Source organism: Vicugna pacos, chromosome 26 (assembly GCF_048564905.1).
Source record: "Vicugna pacos chromosome 26, VicPac4, whole genome shotgun sequence".
NCBI lineage: Eukaryota > Metazoa > Chordata > Mammalia > Artiodactyla > Camelidae > Vicugna > Vicugna pacos.
In genome coordinates this window covers 10,682,265-10,703,179 of record NC_133012.1, presented here as the reverse complement: position 1 = coordinate 10,703,179, position 20,915 = coordinate 10,682,265, and the positions used below count along the sequence as shown (strand labels likewise).

Below are 20,915 nucleotides of genomic sequence, written 5' to 3'. Positions count from 1 at the left end.
TAAAGAACAAGAACAAACATGATAATTTCAATAGATGCAGGAAAAATATTTAACAATATCCAATATTCATTTAGATTAAAAACTCTCAACAAACTAGAAATAGAGGGGAACTCCTGATAAAGGGTATCTACAAAAACCCTACAGCTAACATCTTGCATAGATTGAATGCTTTCCCCCTAAGATCAGGAACAAGGCAAAGATATTCACACTCACTACTCCTATCCAAAATCATACCAGCCAGTCCTGACAGGCAAGAAAAATAAAAGGCACTCATATAAATAACTGTTCTTATTCACAGATGACATAATCCTATTATGTAGATTAATCCTAAGGAATCCACCCACACAAAAAACTAGAATAAATGAGTTCCACAGGGTTGCAGAATACAAGATCAATATACAAAACTCTAATATATTTATACTAGCAATGAACAATCCAAATATCAAACTAAGAAAATAATTTCATTCACAGTATCAAAAAGAATACTTAGAATTTAAGACATATTAAAAATTACAAAACATTCTTAAATTAAAAACCTAATAAATGGAAAGATAACCATGTTAATTGACCAAAAGACTTAATATTGTTGAGACAGTAGGTCTCCCCAAATTGATTTAAAGATTCAATGCAATCCCTATCAAAATCACAGTTTGCTCTTTTACAGACATGAACTGATTAGCTGATACTAAAATTTATATGGAAATGCAAAGGATCCAGGAAAACTAAAACAATCTTGAAAAAAAGAACAAAATTGAAGGGCTTACAATTTCCAATTTCAAAACTTGACTGGAATGTTACAGCAATCAAGAGATGCGGTACTGGCATTAAGGACAGACATATGAGTCAATGGAACCTAACAGATTCCAGAAATAAACCCTCATTTATTGTTACCTGAGTATGAATTCAACAAGGGTGCCAATCCAAGTCAATAGGGAAAGCTTTTTTCAAAAATGGCACAAGGACAAAAGAATAACCACATACAAGAAAAATGAATTTAGACTCTTATATGAAACCATACACAAAAAAATTAACTCAAATATATCACAGACCAAAATTTAAGAGCTAAAACTATAAAACTCGTAAGAAAATACAAGCGTAACTTTTCATGACCTTGGGTTAGGCAAAGATCTCTTAAAATATGACATCAAGAACACACGTGATATTGGATCAACAAATTGTACCCAGAATACACAAAGAACTCTTACAATCAATAGGAAGAAGACAACCCAATTTTTTCAAATGGGCATAAAGTATCTGAATACATATTTCACCAAGCCACATGAATGGTCAATAACACATGAAATGATGTTCAACGTCATTAGTCATTAGGGTACCGCATATTAAAATCACAACAATACTACTTCACACCCTCTAGAATGGCTATAATCAAAGACAAAGAATAACAAGTGTTGTCAAGAATGAGAAAAAAATAAAATGTAAAACAGTATACCCATCTGGTAGTTTCTTAAAAAGATGAACATAAAATTATTACATTACCCAGAAATTCCACCCTTAGGTCTTTATCCAAAAGGGGAAAAAAAACACATCCACACAAAGATTCGAAATAATCCAAATGTCCATTAACTAGTGAGTGGATAAACAAATTGTGGTATATCCGTACAATGGAATACTATTCACCAATGAAATGGAATAAAGTACTGATACATGCTACAATATGGATGAATCCTGGACAACACATCAGCAAACTGAACGTCACAACAAAGGATTACACACCACGATCAAATAGCATTTATTCAAAGAATGTTAAGGTTCACTGAATATCTGAAAATCAATTAACTGAATACAGTGTTAACCAACAACATGATCATCCCAACAGATGCCAGGTAAAAGCAGCCACATACTAAAAAACACGTATTATACAATTCCTTTTATATGAGATGTCCAGAAAAGGCAAACATATAGAGACAAAAAATAGATTATTTCCAGGGGCTGACATGGGAACAAGGAGTGATTACCAGTGGACACAAGGGATCTTTTGGGGGTGATGGAAATGTTCTAACATTCTATTGTAGTTAATAGCTGCACAGCTCTGCAAACTTACTAAAAATCTTTGCATCATACACTTAAAATAAGTGAACTGTATGGTATAGACATTAAACCTCAATGACATTTTTTAAAAAGATAACAACCTAAATTCTAACACCTTAAATTTTAACAACTTAACAGTTAAATCTTAATAACTAAAGAGCAAAAAACTCTTATCATTCCATCCCTTACACTTAACAAAGTACCAAACAATCAATATGAATGCTGAACTGAAAAAATGAACTTTTCATGACTAAATGGTTTCCCAAAAATGAAAGCTAAACAGTCAATTTTACTAACCAGAATTCTGTTTAGAACTTGATGATCCTCCATGTTCTTGCTTTGCTTTCTTCTTCTTTGATGATGAAGATGATGACTCAGAAGATATAGAACGTTTTTCTACTACAGGAGTGGAAAGAGCTCGTTTTTTGAACAGCTCCCGTTCTCTCAGCAGGCTTGGATCCATAATGCTGCAAAGAAAAAAATAAATTTCTTTAATACAGATTCAAGTCACTCAAACCTATATGCTAAATTCACAGGTCTCAACAAGAGTTACTTCCCAAACAAAATTATCTTTTATTATTAGTCCTCTAGCACTTGCATTTATTCATTTACTCGTTCACTCAAAAAAATCTTTAATTAGTAACTGTTATGAGCCAAGCACTGTGCTAGGTACTAGGTAAAAAGAATTATTCTCTAAACCACTAGAATTACGCTGTCCAGTATGACAGCCACTGGCAACAGTGCCTACTGAGCACATGAAATGGGGCAAGAGTTGAGATGTACAAAGTGTAAAATACACACCAGATTTAAAAGACTCAATACAATGAAAAGAACTTTTAGAACTACTAATGAGATATTTAAGATTGATTATGTTAATGTGATAATATTTTGGATATACTAGGTTAAGTAAAAGGTTAAAATTAATTTTCCTTTCTTTTTACATTTTTTTTAAACTATAGCTACTAGAATAAAATTTTTATTGAAGTATAGTTGATTTACAACGTTGGGTTTTAAAATTTTTAAATTACACGTGTGGCTCACACTTGCAGCTCACACTATTTCTATTGGACAATGCTGCTTTAGAAACAGCATCAGGACAACCAGGCAGAAATTAGGAGACATAAGGCTCACTGCAAAAAAAAAAAAAAAGAGAGAACCATCAGATTTGCTTACAAATTAAAAGATACATTTTAAAACTGATGAACTCTAACATTAAGTGGTGAAGAGGCTGGACTAATATTTGTTAGCAATATGTACAGAAAATTCCTGATTTACAGGGAGATGGGACTAGATCTCTTTGTCCCTCAGTTCTAAAACTATAATTCTAAGTTACTTCAGTACAATCGGAAAGCCACAGGTCATTAAACCAAGTATTTAAAAACGTTCCTCTCTTGTCTGAACTCTCCCTAGAACTCTGTGGAGAGTCTCAGAAGCACACAAGTTGACTATGTAAATGATTTCTACACTGTAAGACTAATGGTAATAAGTTGGGAAGAAAGGTCTCAGAGGAAAAAAAGACTATCTTATACTCTGAAAGCCTTCAAGCATGGAGTTGCTCAATAAATATTTGTTAAATGAATAATGAATGGAGGAACATCTTTAAATTGCTCTAGCCTCATTGTTAATGGTTTCACAGCATTTAATTAAACATCTTGTTGGTGAGGCACTGTACTCCAAGCTCTAAAAGGTTCTGGAAGATAAATCTTTGCCTTCAAGCAGCTTACATTTGAGGACATGAAAGCACAGAGCACCTCACTTAAAAAGCAATGAAGAAATAAAAAGTGATTTAGCATGCTAAAAGTTAAAAATGTAAGCACTAGTAAGAAATAATCAGAGTAACTTCAGTTAAGGAAGAATCACTCGTACTGGACCTCGAATCAAACACCTGCCTTCTCCCCTCAGTTCTAATCCCTAAGAGTAACATGACCCTGGGCAAACCACTAGACTTCTTGAAATCCAGTTTTATCATAAGTAAAATGAGGATACCTACCAATGCTGTCTACAGCTAGCCCAACTGTAAGAATAAAGTGAGCAAATGTTTGTGAAAGCAGTTTTTTAAATAGTACAGCTACATACATATGTTATTTCAGTATTACTATTTTGAGTTGGATCTGAAAAGAAATAACAGAATGGTTATACTGGAGTGAGGAAGGCAGGAGAGTCTTGGGGGAAGGAAGGTGAGAACAAGAGAATTCCCAAGGCGGGGGGAGGGGGGAACAAGCTAAAAACAAGAAACACCTGTATCTCCTTCACCTTGTTAAGCCAGATAATTAACCCAGGCTTTTATAATCACAATTTTAACACAGTAAATGAAAGCGTTACAGTTTACAAAGACCTAAATGTTTACAGCATTTGATCCTCACAACAGGATGAGATAATAAATATTTGGGTATTTAGGTTTATCCCTATTTCAGTAGGTGAAACTTTACGTGAAGGGGCATAGTTAAGGTCACACAGCTGAAAGTGCCTGAGCCAGGACTCCAATATCCTGACTCCTAAGTCAGCTGCTCCTGACTCCAGCCCTGAAATGCTGGCCAAGGCCTCCGAAACAAAAGAGACCTGTGTGGTACAGGTAACGTTCAGTGGCACCTGAAACATATAAGGCTTAATGTCTTTCACCATCACACGCTCCAACCAACTTTTCCTCCTTTTTCTCAAAGACGATTCAATATTTGGAGTTTTACGTGAACTGACCAGTGTAGCAGACAGGACATATCACCCTGCTCATTTTACATTTTAAAAACCACCACCACAGCTCAGTAAGTTCACGTGTTCGCCCACTAAGAAGCCAAAAATTAAATCAGATCTTCTGACTCCAAAGTCCCACGTTCTTTCTAGGATATTATTCGATTTCTTTCAACCTTACTACTTTTCCTCTCTTTTGCTTCTTTCCCTGCCTGAGCCTCGCAGGTGCCAACACTATGAACAGCCGGCAAGCTGAGAACAGAGGCTGCTTACCGCTTACATGACAGAAATGTAGAGGTGGACGGTAAAAGGTAGCGCCGCAATTTGTTCTGGAAAATGTCTTTAGACTTTGCAGAAAACAAACTATTGTAACTAAAGTTTAAAAATCATTCCAAACTAGGTCTCCAAAAGGCAGCTGGAAAAAAACAGTCCATGAAGGAGCATATAAATTATAGTTGGCTGGACGCCGTGGTTTCCCCAAACTCCACACACATGGTTCATGCGGCTACTGCTAATGTAAACTTCGGGACTAGAAAGAGGCGCCATCAGCTCTCCGATTCGAATTTCCCCTTTCCAACCCAAGTTTGTTCAGTGAACCCCCGGCCTAAAAGACAATGCTCCTGACAAGCTGTGACCGGGTTTTAAGCGTTTCGCGTAGGGAACGGCAGCCCCAGCGTCCCACGGAGTGAGAGACCCGCTCGCCCCCGAGAGGAGGCGGCCCCGAGGAACTCCAGGCCGGGGCTCTGCGCCCCTCACCCGGCGGCCGCAGCCCTTACCTGAGCGAGAAGGGCCGCCCAACGCACCCCGCCGCCGCCTCGACTAGCCGTCCACGCCCGCGTGGCCGCCGCTTCCCGCTCGTTGTCAGCGCCCCAGCCTGCACGCACGCCGGGGCGCTGCCCCGCCAGGTCGGGGTCTCCGCACAGACGGCGTCGGCGACGGCAGCTGAGGCGGCGACTCGGCCCCGTGCTCCGCCCGCTACTTCCTGATCTGGCGGCTAAGAACTCAGTCCCGGCAGCCACCGCGGCCGCCGAGAACGCGCGTGCGTCATTACGCGCCCCGCCTGGATAGAGCGGAAAGGGAATCCGCCAGCTGGGGCGTCCCGGGTCTCCATGACGACGGGAGCGTGGTTGGGGTGGGACTTAGGTTGGAAGCGAGTAGCCGCCACTAGAAGACAAGAAATCTTTCCTTTAAAGCAATGGAAACATATTTCAGTTTTGTTTTGTTATGTTTTTAAGAAATAGAAAGCTACTAGATCCTCCTGCTGCGTGCGCTGGTATCTGTTTAACCAAAGTGGCGAAGAGATTTTTGAAGTTATTTTCTATCTGATGTCTTGTGACTTTACATCAAGTGCCAGTCACCATCACCTAAACTCAAAGAACGTTGTTCCAGCTCTCTCTTTTACAAGTGAGGAAAAAGAGGCCCAGTGAGATTAAATGACTTGCCCAAGACAGTACAGCAAATCCTGACGTGAAGCTGAGTTTCTGAACTCCCAACCTCGATCCCCGTGAACTCTCTAAGAAAAGGATTTCAGAATCATTTGAAATGTAAAGCGGTAGAAATAAAGCGACGAAAAACATAACTGACCGTGTCCACAGCCTGCATTAATGTATTGGAATGCGTCAGATTTCCTGCGGCTGTCCATCACTCTTACAGCGTAAAGCAGCAGCATAGCCAGTGCTCAACTATTCTGAAGCTGTCGTTTACATTGTGCAGGTTATTCCTCAACTTACTTAACCTGTGTTTCGGTTTTCCCATCTGGGAAATGGGAATAATAATTGTACTACCACAATGGGTTATTTGCCCTGGACTATTGTGAAGATCGAATGAGAAGCCAGATAGGCAGCCTCGACCTAGGGCTTAGGGAAGGCATAAGAAAAACATTTCACTCTGTACCCATTAAACAGTAATTCCCCATTTCGTCCTCTCCTCAGCACCTGGTAACTACTAACCTATTTCTATTTCTGAATTTGCCCTAATTTTAGATATTTTATGTAAGTGAAATAGCACAATATTTGTCTTTTTGTGTCTGGCTTGTTTCACTTGATATGATGTTGTCAAGTTCACCCGTGTTGTGGCATATATCAGAACTTCATTTTTCTGTGTAGCAGCTTCATTTTACATTTTAATTTTTCACATTAACGAATTGCTTGGTAGAGGAAAATTGAAGTAAGGCAAATAAATTTACTTCATTTTGCCATCAAATAATAACTGCCTTTCAATTCCCCTCACCAGTTAATCCATGTCAACTAATTAGATACCTACATTCCCAAAATGGCCAACAAAGCAAATTAGCTCACATCTACACAAATCAAGAGCTAAACTTAGTACTCTGCTCCTCACCTGTCCTGGATTTCTCTAGCACTGACAGTCTCCTCCACTGGAGCCTTTTCCCCTGCCTTCTGATGCTCCCTGGGTAATCCTGAAAATATCTTTCCAGGACCCTGCTCCATTCTCAATCATTTATCCCATAAGGGAGTCTTTTTCCCCTCAACCCATTTTAAGTTCTCACGCTGGGGCCTTTTAATTAGACAAACAAAAGCTAGATTAACAAGGGAAAAGCAAACAACTTATTAGCATGTGCATCACACACACACAGGAGTACCTGGAGATGAGTCACTCAAAGGGATGTTTAGAACCTGAGCTTAATTAGCATCTTAACAAGAGAACAATGAAATTTTAGAGAAGTGACAAGATTTTGAGCAAAAAGGACTTTGAGTTTCTAAGGTGGTAAATTGTGTAAAGGCAAATTTTTGAGGAAACTAATGGAAGATAAGGGCTAGTTAGTAAAATTTGTCATTTAGCTTCCTCTGGTGCCATCTCTGAGATGTCTCTGGTGATCAAATTTTGTCCTTCCTGGTAGAGAGAGTATGGGGCACAAACTGCACAAATTTCTGTCCTATGTTTAGGCACATAGGGAGAGGGAAGAGAGCTTTTCTTGTATCTACTTCAGTTGCCTTCAGCTGAAAACAATCCTTCTGCCAAAGTGGCATATGTTGTGGTGGCATACTCTGCTATTCTGCAATCCTCTCACAAATTTGCTCCAAAAAAAATTTGCTCTTGCCTCCACTTGGTAACTCTTAGTCTGCAGGGGTTAAAACACTGGCGTGGGAGCCAGACAGAACTGGCCTGGATATCTGCTCCAGCACTAGTCACAGGACCATGAGCCAGAGGAAGCAAGCTCTCTGCTGTCTTCTTATAAGCTCTAATCCAATCAGGAAAGCTCCACCCACTTGACCTAATTACCTCCCACAAGCCCTCCTCCCTGGGTAACTGAGTTTATTCTGCACTAGCTATCTATCATACTAACTACTTTACATGCATTAGCTCATTGAATCCTCACAGGAACCCAGTGAAATACTTATACAGTATTTTTAATCTTTAAGGACTCTTCATATTGATTTTCCATAATGGTTGCACCAATTCACGTTCCTGCTAACAGTACACAAGTGTTCCCATTTCCCTGCGTCCTCACCAGCACTAGTTATTTTCTATTCTTTTGATAGTAGCTGTCCTGATAGGCATGAGGTGATACTTCAATGCTGTTTCGATTTGCATTTCCCTGATAATTAATGACGTCGCGCATCTTCCCATGTCCTTGTTGATCATTTGTGTATCTTCTTTGGGATGCCTATTCAACCTTTGCCTGTTTTAAAATCAGAGTTTTCGTTGAGTTTTAGAAGTTTCTTATGTACTCTGGATTAGCCCCTTATCAGATATATGACGTAATTATTTTCTCCTATCCTGTAGGTTGCCTTTTCATTCTGTTATTTCCTTTGATTTGCAGCAGTTTTAAAGTTTGATGTCATCTTCATTTATCTATCTGAACCCCTGCCTCTACATATACAGACTTCCTCCTGGGTAGCTATTGGCCAAGATGTAGTTACATGCCTTTGCCTAAACCAATCAATCACTGTTAAAGAAACCACTGTGATAACCTCAGCTCACAAATGTGACTCACCTTTTTGTGGGTGGTAAGGGAGTAGCCCTTTTTGAACACATGGATAAGCAGAGTGAAATTCAGAACAAAACTGAGGCTTTGCCAACAGAAAGAAGGCAGGTAATTACTAAGTAGACAACCATCATGGTCTGCCCCCATGTATGTAGAACATATCATCAAATATATGTATTCTAAATCTAATTTGGATCTCTTTGTATCCATTTTTATTTGCTGACTGCTAGTGAAGTTGAATATTTTCTCATAAACATACTGGCCATTCAGTTTTCATTTATGTGAATGGTCTGATCATTTACTTTGCCTACTTTAAATGAACTGTTTCTCATTAATTTATAGAAGATATATATATATATACACACAGAGAGAGATCTCTATATAGACATAGCTCTTTATATATAATATAATTTATATTTTACACTGGATACCAATATATTGGCGCTAACTCTTGGTAGATAGACAGATAGGTAGATAAATGGATAGACAGACCTGTCAAAATTGTTAACTTTATAATAGGAGAAGTTTAACATTTAGGGATAATTTGACTCACTTGTCCCTGGTGTACTTTGATTCCACAATCAAACAATTATCATCTACTATGTTTGAGTATAAGGAGGAATAAACACATACTAAAGTGAATAAGACATGCTTTCTGCCTTCAAAGGGTTTAACAAAGATCTTGAGGGCAGGTCAGACTGTGAAAAGAGCTCTAGGAGGTATAATACAAATGCTTTGGAAGGAGGACAGAGGACTTGCTTTGGCTGGAGGAGAGGAGTCAGCGCTAAGGAAGGGAAGTCAGGATAACGCAGGCAGAGACCCGGAAGAGGCGATGAGAGAAGGTGCTGGAAATGGCAAAGATGCTGTCTTTAACTGGACAGAAGGTGTTGGCTGGGGTGGAAGAGTTGTCCTTCCAGTCTGGCTGGAATGTGGAGTCTGAGACGGGAGATAAGGCTAGAAAGGCAGACTGGGCTAGTTTTCAAGTTTGGCATAGTATATCTGAGGACCATGGATGTAGCTCAGAGGTTGGCATGGCAGTAATGAGGATAACCACATCCATTATCCCTAATCTTGAAGCCAACAGATCTTTTTACCCACACAAAATGAAAAACAAAGAAGGCATTTTTAAAAGCATTAAAAAATGTTTGGTGTTTGTTGTGAAAGAATCTGTCCCTTCAGTTACCACCTCCTGGGCCAGCAGCCTCAATTCCCCTCCCCACTTACTCCATCTCCTCAGGAAAAATATGTACAGAATTTTTTAATCTTCAAATAGCTTTGCCCTGCCCTCCCTAACAATCTTCTAACCCTCAGAGCTGGCCTTTAATAGGCAGACAATGAATTCTTTTGAATGGGTGAATGAATAGTTTGAAGTTGCTGCTTTTTCAACCATAGAAGCTCCTTTCAGCTACTTTTATTTTTTCTTTTTCTCCCTACAAATCTACTAAAATTGGAATCTAAAAAGTCACCAATAACCTCCTGGGGAAGAAAAGAACAGCCCGTGATACCTGGAAATGAATCTGGTGTTCACAGCTAAATCACATCATTTTCCTTTTGGACAGTGAAAGCCCACTTCCTGTAATAGGTTCTTTGTTAGAAAGAAATCTTACTGAGATACCCCATTACCCTCTGTTAGCCCTCCCCATCAATAACCCAGCCTGTTCAAAGTTCGGGGTTCCTGTGGTCCTTGGCTGATGAACACTGACACTCCTCTTAACTTTCCTGTCTTTAGGGTCAGTGGTCCAAGACACTTCTCCTTAGAGCTCCTTCCCCATGACTTTACTCCTGTCTCTTTTCTCCAAGGTCACACACACAAACACACACACACACTCACTCACTCACTCACGGCTTTAACTATGACCTCCAGGTGTGTAATTCACAAATCTGTCTCCCTAGTCCTGACTTTTCTCCTAAACTCCAGCTTTTGTATTTGCAGATCCCTACTGAGACCACAAACTCGGCATGTCTGAAACTTAGCATCTGCCCTCTTTAAACCAGTTTCTCTGCCTGTCTTGGTATTTTACTAATGGTCTTTCTATCAATGGTATGTTCTTTCTCCAAGTCCCTCATGCTGGAAACATCAGGGCCAGTTTCGACTCTTCCCTTTCCCTCAAGCCCTAAATTCAACCATTTCACAAATTCTGCTGATTGTTTCATTACTCATTTTCTTGCATGCGTTCCTTTCCATTTGCACTGCCACCACCCTGGTCCGGACCCTTTATCAGCTCACACAAAGCAGTCTCAGACTCATGGCTGATCTCCCATCCTGCTCTCTATTTCCATTTTCATCTTCCAGTCCCACTTTGGTGGCATTTCCTCCTCTTACAACCTTCAGTGATTCCTCATTAATCTTCTCATCCATTTATCAAGGACCTCTCCAAACAGTACAATCTAATTTTCTAGTGTCCTCTTCCACTACTCCCAGTCATTCAACCCAACAGTACTGGACACTGTAGTAAACAGGAGGAACACACAGTACAAATATGTGTAGGGTGTGCTCTGTCTTTGGAAGGAGCAAAGAACAGACACGTGGAAAAATACTTAATGACAAAGCAATAAGTGCTACAATAGATGGATAAACTTTCCTGTAATTCAAGATTATTTTAGAAAAATTAAACTGTATTGGTCACAGCTCTTAGAGGATCATTGGAAATTGACATGGGCTAATTTAACTAGAATATATTCTGTGTAAGGTAGCTCACAGAATCTTGGGATGGATAGTGATCCAGGTTCAGAGATTAGGCAGCCAGAGCCATAGTGGCCAAAACTATGACTCTGAAATGGGCCAACAAAGTCACCATTGTTGTCATGGTATTCTAGAAACCATAGCTAGTAATCAACATGGCAGGCACTGGGACCACTGTCAGGCTGCCCTGTGATGTTGTTGCCGCAGCTGCTGTCACCTGCCACTAGAATGGATTCTCCTATTCCTGTTTCTTGCATCACTGGCTTCTGAGTGGTTAGGAATAGATGCATCTGACTGGCCAAGCCTATGACATGTGTCTTCTCCCTAGCTGCAAGGGAGGCAGGGAAATCATGCACCTAGCATTCTGGTTCTATGTGTGGTGTTGGGCTTTGTCTTCAAGGCTTGTAAGATTGGGATTCCCTAAACTTATGGAGTCTAGAGATTGAACACACAAAAAGGACAAATGTCTGCTACTACAACTTACAGAGAAATAACTTAAAAGGGGAACTGTTTCCATACAAATTTTATGTAAAATCTATATTTAACCCCAGCCCTACCATTCAACACTTTTTATCTTTTGACACTACTCCCAACATTTTAAATAGCACTTGAAATATACTACACAAAACCCAGAAATGACTGTATATAATCATTCTTACCTTTAAAATGTTGACTCTGATCTTTATTGAAGAATCAACATGCTAAATTATTGTAAAAGTGATAATGGCAATAAAAGAGTATTTCTCAGAGTAGGGCACAGTGGAAATCATCTTCTAAATCCACCTCTCACAGCTCTTCATTTATATACAGGTCAGACTCATGAAAAGGGAAAAGTTTGCTGAAGACCTGAAAATCCTACCTACTAATTTTTCAAAAAAGTTAGGAATCCAAATGTTGGCTTTTTTCTAACTACAGATGTTAGTATCAAAAATCACACAGTATCATACTTTTGTCTCTTGTAGCCAAAGTTGCTGCATGATACACTAGGAATATTATGAAACTCAAATAGAGAATATAGAAATGATTGACCCTAAGTGTAAAATGACACACACAAGGTGAACACACAGTGTAGACCTCTTACGTGACAGGTGTTACAGGAACACATAACACATGTATAAGACTATGAAAGAAACGAAGTCTTCACAAAGGTGCTTCTGTAAAATGACTAGATTGCCAGGTGTGTGTGATTAAAGATGTCCACAAATTCTTTACCACTCTTCCCATGGAGAGCTGAAGTCCAATTCAATTCCTCTTAAATCCTTTGTGACTTGCTTAACTGATAACATGTAACATTAGTGCTATTCTAGAACTCCCAAGGTGAGGTCACAAAGCTTGCAGCAGCTGCCTAGGAATCTCTCAACAATCTCTGGGAGCTTCCATGTAAGCCTGTTTACTGTGAGACACCATGCTGGAGACACCACACATGGGCACTCTGGTTGTCAGCTTCCAGTTGGTCATCCTGTCACTACTGAAAGCCATGCAGAAATTGAACCAGCTTATATAGCTGGTAAAGGCTGATGGAAATCAAATGCTAAAAACCTAGGATTTCTAGACTGTTCTTTCAACTCAACCATTAAATTTGCTAAATGTTCTTTATACTTCTGGTCTTTATTTATAAAAGTGAAATCTCTTTTCTTCCCCATAAGGTCTTAAGCCTACTCAGAGTAGCTCTCCCTATGGGTATCTGATTCTTCAATGTGAAATATTCTTAGAAAATAAACTGTTACCCATAAACATATAATAAATTTTATAAGAAGTAAAGTCTGTGATTTTATTTTCAGGTTTTTCAAAATAGTTTCCAAAAAAAACCAAAATGACAACACGTACAAAAATGGAAATCATTCATTGAAATATGAACTCTTAGCCAAGGAAGAGATGTTGCAAGTAGTCTCTCTCCTCTGAAAGCAGGAATCACTTCTAAAATGTTCCTCGCTTATGTAACCAGGCTCCTGAAATCTCTCCCAAATTTGATGTACTTCATCTCATAAAGTAACACAAATCATTTTTAATCATTCAAAACAGAAGAAAGAATACAAAACAGGAGGCAGGCCTCTCAAGTTATATGCTTTTTAGAGAGAGGTCACATCCTTGAAGCAGCTTTGCAAACACAGAGCATAGTACTGGCTTCAAAAATAAGATAGGATGACTCTGTGCACTTGCATTACTTAAACGTCAGAGCTGCTGTCATCTTCCTCTGTACAAATTAGCAAGCAATATTCATTCAAGTGCATTCATTTAAGTGTACTTCATATAGTTTTATACTTGGTATGAAGCTTAAACAAAAAACAAAAAAACAGTTATCACAGAGCTATTAATTTAAAAACCCAGAAATTTTTGAGAGATGTGATCAAATGAAAATCAGTTCTGGATAACAAAACACATTTCTAAAAACATAAATAAGTTCTATATATTTACCGAAAATTTCTACTATTGGGAGATGTTGATTACAATAAAGAAATACATAAATGGGAACAGAAAGTAAACTTGATTATTTGATTCCTTTCTGAAGGTCTACTGGTCCAGCTGCCAGCCGTGTGGGTCTCTGGGTTCTCAACGAAGGGTGACCAGTTCTTCTGAAGAGGTAGGGTGAATGGCCACAGTGTTATCAAAGTCAGATTTTGTTGCTCCCATTTTAACTGCAACTGCAAAACCCTGCAGCATTTCATCACATCCAATTCCTTGCATATGGATCCCAACCACCTGCGAAAGAAAAGAAAAAACCTTCAAGTAAAAAGTTTTACCTCTGTAACTGCATGTGCCAATTCCTTATAATAAATCTCCTTCTATGTACACATACACATAATTTTTTATTAGGTACAGGAAAGTATTTTTTATTAGTCATGAGAGATACCTGATTATTTGTAAATCTCTAAAAAACGTACATCTCAAATTCTGATACAGCACAACACAGCCCACAAGGCCCTGTGTAGTCTGGTCCCTCCCCAGCCCATCCCCCACAGCTCTCCTCCCGGTCCTCCTCACTCTGGCCTCACCAGCTTTTCTCCTGTCCTGAGTACTTGCCACGTTCTCTCTTTTGTGCAAGTTGTTCCCTCTGCCTGGACACACCTTCCTCCCCTCTTTTAAGCGTTAAAACCTATTCATTCTTCAGATAGTTACACCCACCTTTCCGACCAAGTTCAATTGTCCACCACCTGATCTCTCAGTCCCAGTGTTTTTCCATCATGGTCCTATCACAACTGCAATGTTGTATTTATTTGGGGACTGGACAATTACAGTCCATCTTTCCCAGGAGTCGTTACTCTCTAGGTGGAGGGGACACTGCCTGCTTTTGCTCCTCACTCTGTCTGTATAGACAAGCACAAAGATAGCCTTTAGGAGGCCCTCAGTCCATACGTGCTGGCTGACTGCATGAATGATCATAAAGAGGCATTTGTTTCAAATCACATTTTCCAATGAAGCTTCTTAATATATTTAAAAATTACTATTAATGTTCACCTCCAGCAAATACTTTTAGGGTAAACAGCCTGTTGAAAAGCAAAGTTGGAGAATATAAAATTTAGCCACAAAAATATTTTGTTTAAAAACAAACCCAGAATAGACTTAATACTATAGAAAAGTACACTTAAAAATGGTTAAGATGCAAATTTTATGTTATATATATATTTTTACCATTGGAAAAAAAGTATATCTCAATTTAAAACAACAACAACAACAACAACAAAAACCCCTCAAGTATTGTATATACAATAAACACAGCCAGATTTTTAGATAGTGCAATATAAACTGAATTTACAAAGAGCCTCTGGTGATGGCAGGAGCCTTATATTATTTCTCTCCATATCCTGGTCCTTAGTTTTTAGTAGATTGTCAGATAATGCTTATACCAAATGAATGAATGATAAATGATATGAGAGGAAATAACTGATGTGAAGAGGTAAGTAAGGACCCTGCTGATTTAATACCTGGAAATCTCAGGCTACTGAACACTCAGGACCAAGAAACAGCAACCTTTATTTTGCTGCCAAACCATTTACTTTCTTCTCTTTGTGCTGACTGTCTGCTTGTGTCAACTGCCAGAGATGCTGATTTCTATAAGCCAGGGATTACCTCTTGTGACTTTTGGTGTAAGGGCCGCTGAATCAGATACGGACTATGTTCTTTTTAATAAGAAAAACTGGAAACTACATCTGAATCTTCAGCTAAGACATTGTCCCTCACAGAGCTATGTTCACAAGGTATATTGCTAAGTTCCAGTTTAATATTTAATTCAATTTGTAGAAAAGACCAATAGGCTGACCTAATATCAAAACAAATCCTATTTCAAAAATTATTAAAAAAAAAAACTTGTTCAAATTCAAACCAAAATCACAATGAGATACCACTTTGCATCCACTAGGATGGCTACAACAAAATAGACAGTAACGAGCGCTGGTGAAGATGTGGAGGAACTGAAACCCTTGTGCGTTGCTGAAGGGAACATAAAATGGTGCAGCCACATTGGGAAACAGTTTGGTATTTCTTCAAAAAGTTAAATCAAAAATAGATAACTGATTACCTCAGAACATTTTACTAAATAAACTTCCTCTTCCTCACTGACTGGTTATGTTAAATCTAAATTTATCTTACATTAAATTCTTACACTTACCATTATTTGTGAGTTGCCTATCTATTCTGGCCTATTGGTCAATGACAGTGAGCTTTTTGTGGCTTTCACCCTCCTTTTTATGTTTTAAAAGCAGTGGACCCTTCTTTCTTTGTGAAATATGAAGAATCCCAATATAGAGAGAGAGAGATTAAAGTGGGACTGTACCACTGAATCAGAGAAAGCTTAACTATTTGGTCTCTTCCCTTCCTGCCCTCAACGAAATACCCTTCCATCCCTGCCAACCTTGAAGACACTCTTGAGCTTACTGGATTTTGCCCATACCTTTTCCTCTTTGTTGGCACAAACCATTTTCATCACACATTTTGTTTTCCTTTTGGTAACCGCATGATACATTGGGGTAAAGGTGGTGGAATAAGTCTTCACATTTTCTTTTCCGTATTTATAAATGGCCTCATCTATATGTACAGGGGAAAAATAGCACCGATTAGAAACTTAAATATTTCCACTGAGCTATTGGAGAGATGGTCAGAAATACATAATCTGAATCAAATCACGAGGAAATATCAAACAAAACCACCATGAAGGACATTCTACAACATAAACGTTGATGACACAAAAGACAAGAGAGAGGCTCAGGAATTTTGTCTCTCAACTAAAGGAGACCAAGGAGGTGTGAAAACTACATATAAGGCATTATCCTGGAATGAATCCTGGACTTAGTGGGGAAAATGTTAAAAATGAAATTATTCAAGATAAATGGCAAAATTTGAGTAAGGTGTAAAGTTCAGTTAATATTGTATCAACTTTAATATTCTCATTTGAAAATTGTACTGTGTTTCTGTGAGGATACCACCTTGTTCTTAGGAAATAGATACTGAAGTATGTATGTATATAAAGAGAGAAAATGATAAAGTAAAAATGTTATTGCTGGAGTCCTCTGTACTATTTCTGCAGCTCTTTAAATGTGAAATTAGCTCAAATTTAAAAAGCTAAAAAAAGTCAAAGAGATGGGGTGTGGAAGAAAAAGGAATTATATTCTCAAAGTATTTGTAGTTGGGGAGGAAACTGGAGTTGTGTTAAGAGTCTAACTAAAAAGAAATCTAACTCGGAAGGCTGAAGTAGATTTAGTCAGCTGACAGACACCTAGTTTAAAGTTGGCAGAGGAGGGGAAGAAATCACAAATGACTTTCATTTTTAAATACCTACCTTCTGTGAGTCCCACTGTCCCAATAGGGGGGTGGCTGAAGACCACCGTAGGGATGTTGTCATAGTCTAATTTGGAATCTTCTTTGCACTCAAAAAGTCTATGGGCAAGTTTTCGGCCAGCAGCAATCGCGACTACCAAGAGATTTTAAAATAAATGTTTAGCTCACTGTTCTCTTTAACACAGCAGAATTGTTCTACTAACCATTTATCCATCTGGCTTAACGTACTATTTCTGACCAAGTTTTCCATCAATGCTCATTATAGTATCTAGTTCAATATAACGAAGACCTATCAATGCCTTAGTTAACAATTCAAAACTATCAGCTTATGTGAATTCTGTACATTCTATTATGATTTTTAAAAAAAGAGAGACACATTTACAAGTTCCTAATCAACTGGCAGTTACCTCTTAATGAGGATATTAGTTTTTTGATACAATATTTATGCAGCAAACTATATTAGTTTTGAACATCTTCAGTTCTACTTTATAGTCATTTCACAGCAAGATTTTTTAAAGTTTATTTTTAAAATTACTTTTATTTCTTATTAACTAAAAAAAATTATCCTCCTTAGCCTGTTTTTATTCTTAAGTCTTTTAGAAAGTTTGCCTGAGTTCAGTTAAAGCATCAGTTATTAATTATTTTTTAGTTATTAATTTGTTTGATTTCAAACTGACAAAGTCTTTTTCCCAAAATAAGGTATCAGTAGGACACACAACAAAACTTTCAGCTGTTAGATTATGTTACAAAGTTTTTGAGACTTTGCTTGTTATTTTGCTTTTGTTTAGAGAACTTCCTAAAGGAGCTAAAAGGCTTTGGGTGTGTGACTGGGTAAGTGTCCATTCTGAGTAAGACCCAGGGCCATTTTGGAAAGGCTGGTGAGGACCCAGAGGGGTACAGAGTAAAAGCAGAGGAGGGGTGTCACCAACAGAAGTGGGACAAAGAGCTTGAAATGATGCCAGTTAACTCAGGAAGTAGCCGACGTATGGGATTCAGAGGGTGGGGGTCCATCCTGGTTGTGTCAAGACTAAACCATCATCTAAGAAAGCAACTCTAAATCACTTCTTCCCAAAACCACTTTCTTCCACTGTCACCAACACACAACTCAGGTTCTAATTTACAGCATTCTTCAGAGGGAGATTATCATCTATATAAAAATTTCAGTCTTCGCTAGGCACTTTTAAAATCTTTTAAAGAAAAATGAATACTATCTGAAGGATTTTTAAAGCAAAAATGAGTATTATTCTGAAAATGTCAGGTACCTAACCAACATCTGTTTCGAAACACTTTTATCATTTTGATGGCATAAAGATACTCATTCTTTTAACTTCAAGCTTAAGCTGATTTGACTGTGAAGAGATGAGCAGTTTTATATAACACACAGAGCCTCCCTTATCTGAAAAAAGAAGAAACATTACCTGGAGTAAGAAGAGCTTTTCCACACACATCCCCAACGGCATAGACGCCTTTTACGTTAGTATTCTGGAATTCGTCTACTATGATATGACCTTTGTCATCAGTCTGAATTCCCTAAAATTGTGAAGGGACATCATGTAAGCATTTGGCGTATCCACAAAAAATCACAGATCAAATCTCTGCACCCACCTCACTTCAGGCTCCTCTTCAGCCTGAACCTCCAGCAAACCACAAGACTCACCATAAGGTGAAAATCGTCTTAGCAAGTTGTCAAGTCTCATATCTTTTGCTTAAAAGGTAGATGTTTTATCCAATTTTGAGGAGTTTTGACAAGATTGGACCTTATATTGGACAACTCCGCTGGCCAGGCAAGCAGGGAAAGGAGTCACTTCACTATCAGACACAGTACTGGCTATAGCTGTGGAGTCCATCTAAGACAGTGATTTTCAACTTGTTCCATGGGAGCACTCCTCCTGGAGCCTGCTCGCTCATACTTCAGAGGAGCACGGCCTGAAGCAGTCATCAACAGCAGGTTTCTCTGAAGCTTCCTTACCATGTTATCTTTGAAGATTCAAACAAAATTTGTAGTCTACTCTAAAATATAGCAATGTTTCCTTTAACCAAAACTTCTCCCTCTATAGTGAGTTGAATTTTTGTTCTGAGAAGACATGTCACACTTATCTAGTGACTTTGTAGATCCCGGGTGTATATATTCCCATGAGAGAAGTAGAGAGCCAGTGGGGACAGGAAATGGGTAGTGTGGTGGTTAAGAGTGCAAGCTCTGGAGCTGGTAGACCTGGGTTCAAATCCCAGCTCTGCCACTAACTAGTTATGGGACCTTGTATAATCACCTATTTATCAACAAAAACTTAACTTTTTAGTGTAAATAAGGCATTAACCTAGTCACTGTGAATACAGTGGTAAATAATACAGACATCTCCACACCCTGTGGGGTTTACAGTCTGGTGAATTATTTATCACCTCTGTGCTCCTGGTTTCCTCATCCTCACCCCTCGAAGAGTTGTTGACAAGATTAAATCAGGCTAGTAGCATGTTGATAAGACTTATATATAGTAATCATTCAATTTGCAGTATAAAAATATTAATTTAACGTTGAACAAGACTGAAAATTTTGCCTCGTTTTTAAAAAATTCAGCAAACATAGTTGAAAACTGGAGCTACCAATGCCTATATCTGCACAATGGCAAAATAGCGCTTGAAAGGTGAAAGCTAGGTGACTAGATTTGTTAATATAAAACTAGGTAACTAAATTTTACTTAACTTCACTGATAATAAAATTAAAGTCAAGCAAAATATCTCCCTGGATATTTTACTTTGTTAAATTCTGAAAAAAAAAAAAAACCTTTTATAGAAATGAAAAAGGAATCCACATTATAACAGATATTATTATTAGAACATAAACCAAGCTGCTATGCTCTGCTCAAGAGGCCCCACCAAATATGTAAACCTCAAACATATAAAATATTCCATTATTACTTGTAGAGTAGGTGAGCATATCAGAAAAATCCTCCTCCTCATTATCAACAGCGGCTAGTTAACATTTATTGAGTTCATACTGTAAGCCAACACCTAAGCAAATTAACTGGCATGCACTTTCCCATTTATTTCTCTCAATAACCCAATGTGACTGGTACTATTTTTATTCTCATATTTATATAAAGGGTAATAAGGCTGCTTGTAAGGCTATGAAACTGACAAGTAGAATTAAGGTTCAAAACTGGGTCAAGCACTGGGACCCAAGCCCCAGGTTACTCTACTAGAATGCCCTTCAAAATTTAAAAGAACAAATAAGAATGCTAATTATAGCACTGGTAGATCAGCTTCACATCTGTACGCATCCCCAAATGCCACAACATCCAAGACGGTCACACACCATCAATCTGGACTAGAGCCATAGACAATAAGGAAAAATTACAGGGCTTTAAAGAGACAGGTATCATAGTTAAAAAGGAAATCTGTAAGGAGGAGGCTAGTCAGGAAATGGCTAGATAATGACCTGATCTAGGGTGATGACATTAGAAAGGGAAAAACAAAACAAAACAAAACTTTTTTTTCATTCCAAAGGAAGAAGCAATGGGATGTGATAACAAACAGGACACATGGAATAAAGAGAAAAGAATCCAACAGAACCCACCCAAGTTCTGGGGTCAAGGGTGGGGGTCAGGGGGTAACCACAGGATGACTAACCGAATCAGGAATGTTTGAGGCAAGGAAGGTGGTCAAAAGGTACCAACTTCCAGTTACAAGATAAGTAAGTACCAGGGATGTAATGTATAGCATGATGACTACAGATAACACTACAGTTAAAGAGAATAAATCCTAAGAGTTCTCAACAGAGAA

At 38.4% G+C, this 20,915-nt stretch overlaps 2 protein-coding genes and 1 long non-coding RNA gene across 6 annotated transcripts in view; 1 reads left to right on the top strand and 2 right to left on the bottom strand.

The window, feature by feature from the left end:
- The window catches only part of GTF2E2 (general transcription factor IIE subunit 2), a 59,915-nt gene extending 54,198 nt beyond the window's left edge, over nt 1–5,717 (bottom strand). Inside the window, exons 1-2 of one of the 2 annotated variants that reach the window (XM_031691483.2) lie at nt 5,511–5,717; nt 2,347–2,516 (exon numbers count right to left, since the gene is read on the bottom strand). In XM_031691483.2, coding sequence (XP_031547343.1) covers nt 2,347–2,512 — 166 coding nt within the window. In that variant the 5' untranslated portion in view covers nt 2,513–2,516; nt 5,511–5,717. The remainder of the gene's footprint in view (nt 1–2,346; nt 2,517–5,510) is intronic. The other variant, XM_072950330.1, reaches the window with a different exon arrangement.
- Nucleotides 5,718–5,824: 107 nt separating this feature from the next.
- Nucleotides 5,825–20,915, top strand: part of LOC140689463 (uncharacterized) — a 29,774-nt gene continuing 14,683 nt past the window's right edge. Inside the window, exons 1-2 of one of the 3 annotated variants that reach the window (XR_012064440.1) lie at nt 5,825–6,447; nt 13,876–13,947. This is a non-coding gene — a long non-coding RNA (uncharacterized lncRNA). The other 2 variants (XR_012064439.1, XR_012064438.1) reach the window with 2 other exon arrangements.
- GSR (glutathione-disulfide reductase) overlaps nt 13,108–20,915 on the bottom strand; it is a 45,878-nt gene continuing 38,070 nt past the window's right edge. Inside the window, exons 10-13 of the mRNA XM_006201146.4 lie at nt 18,557–18,668; nt 17,140–17,271; nt 16,255–16,388; nt 13,108–14,066 (exon numbers count right to left, since the gene is read on the bottom strand). Coding sequence (XP_006201208.2) covers nt 13,917–14,066; nt 16,255–16,388; nt 17,140–17,271; nt 18,557–18,668 — 528 coding nt within the window. The 3' untranslated portion in view covers nt 13,108–13,916. The remainder of the gene's footprint in view (nt 14,067–16,254; nt 16,389–17,139; nt 17,272–18,556; nt 18,669–20,915) is intronic.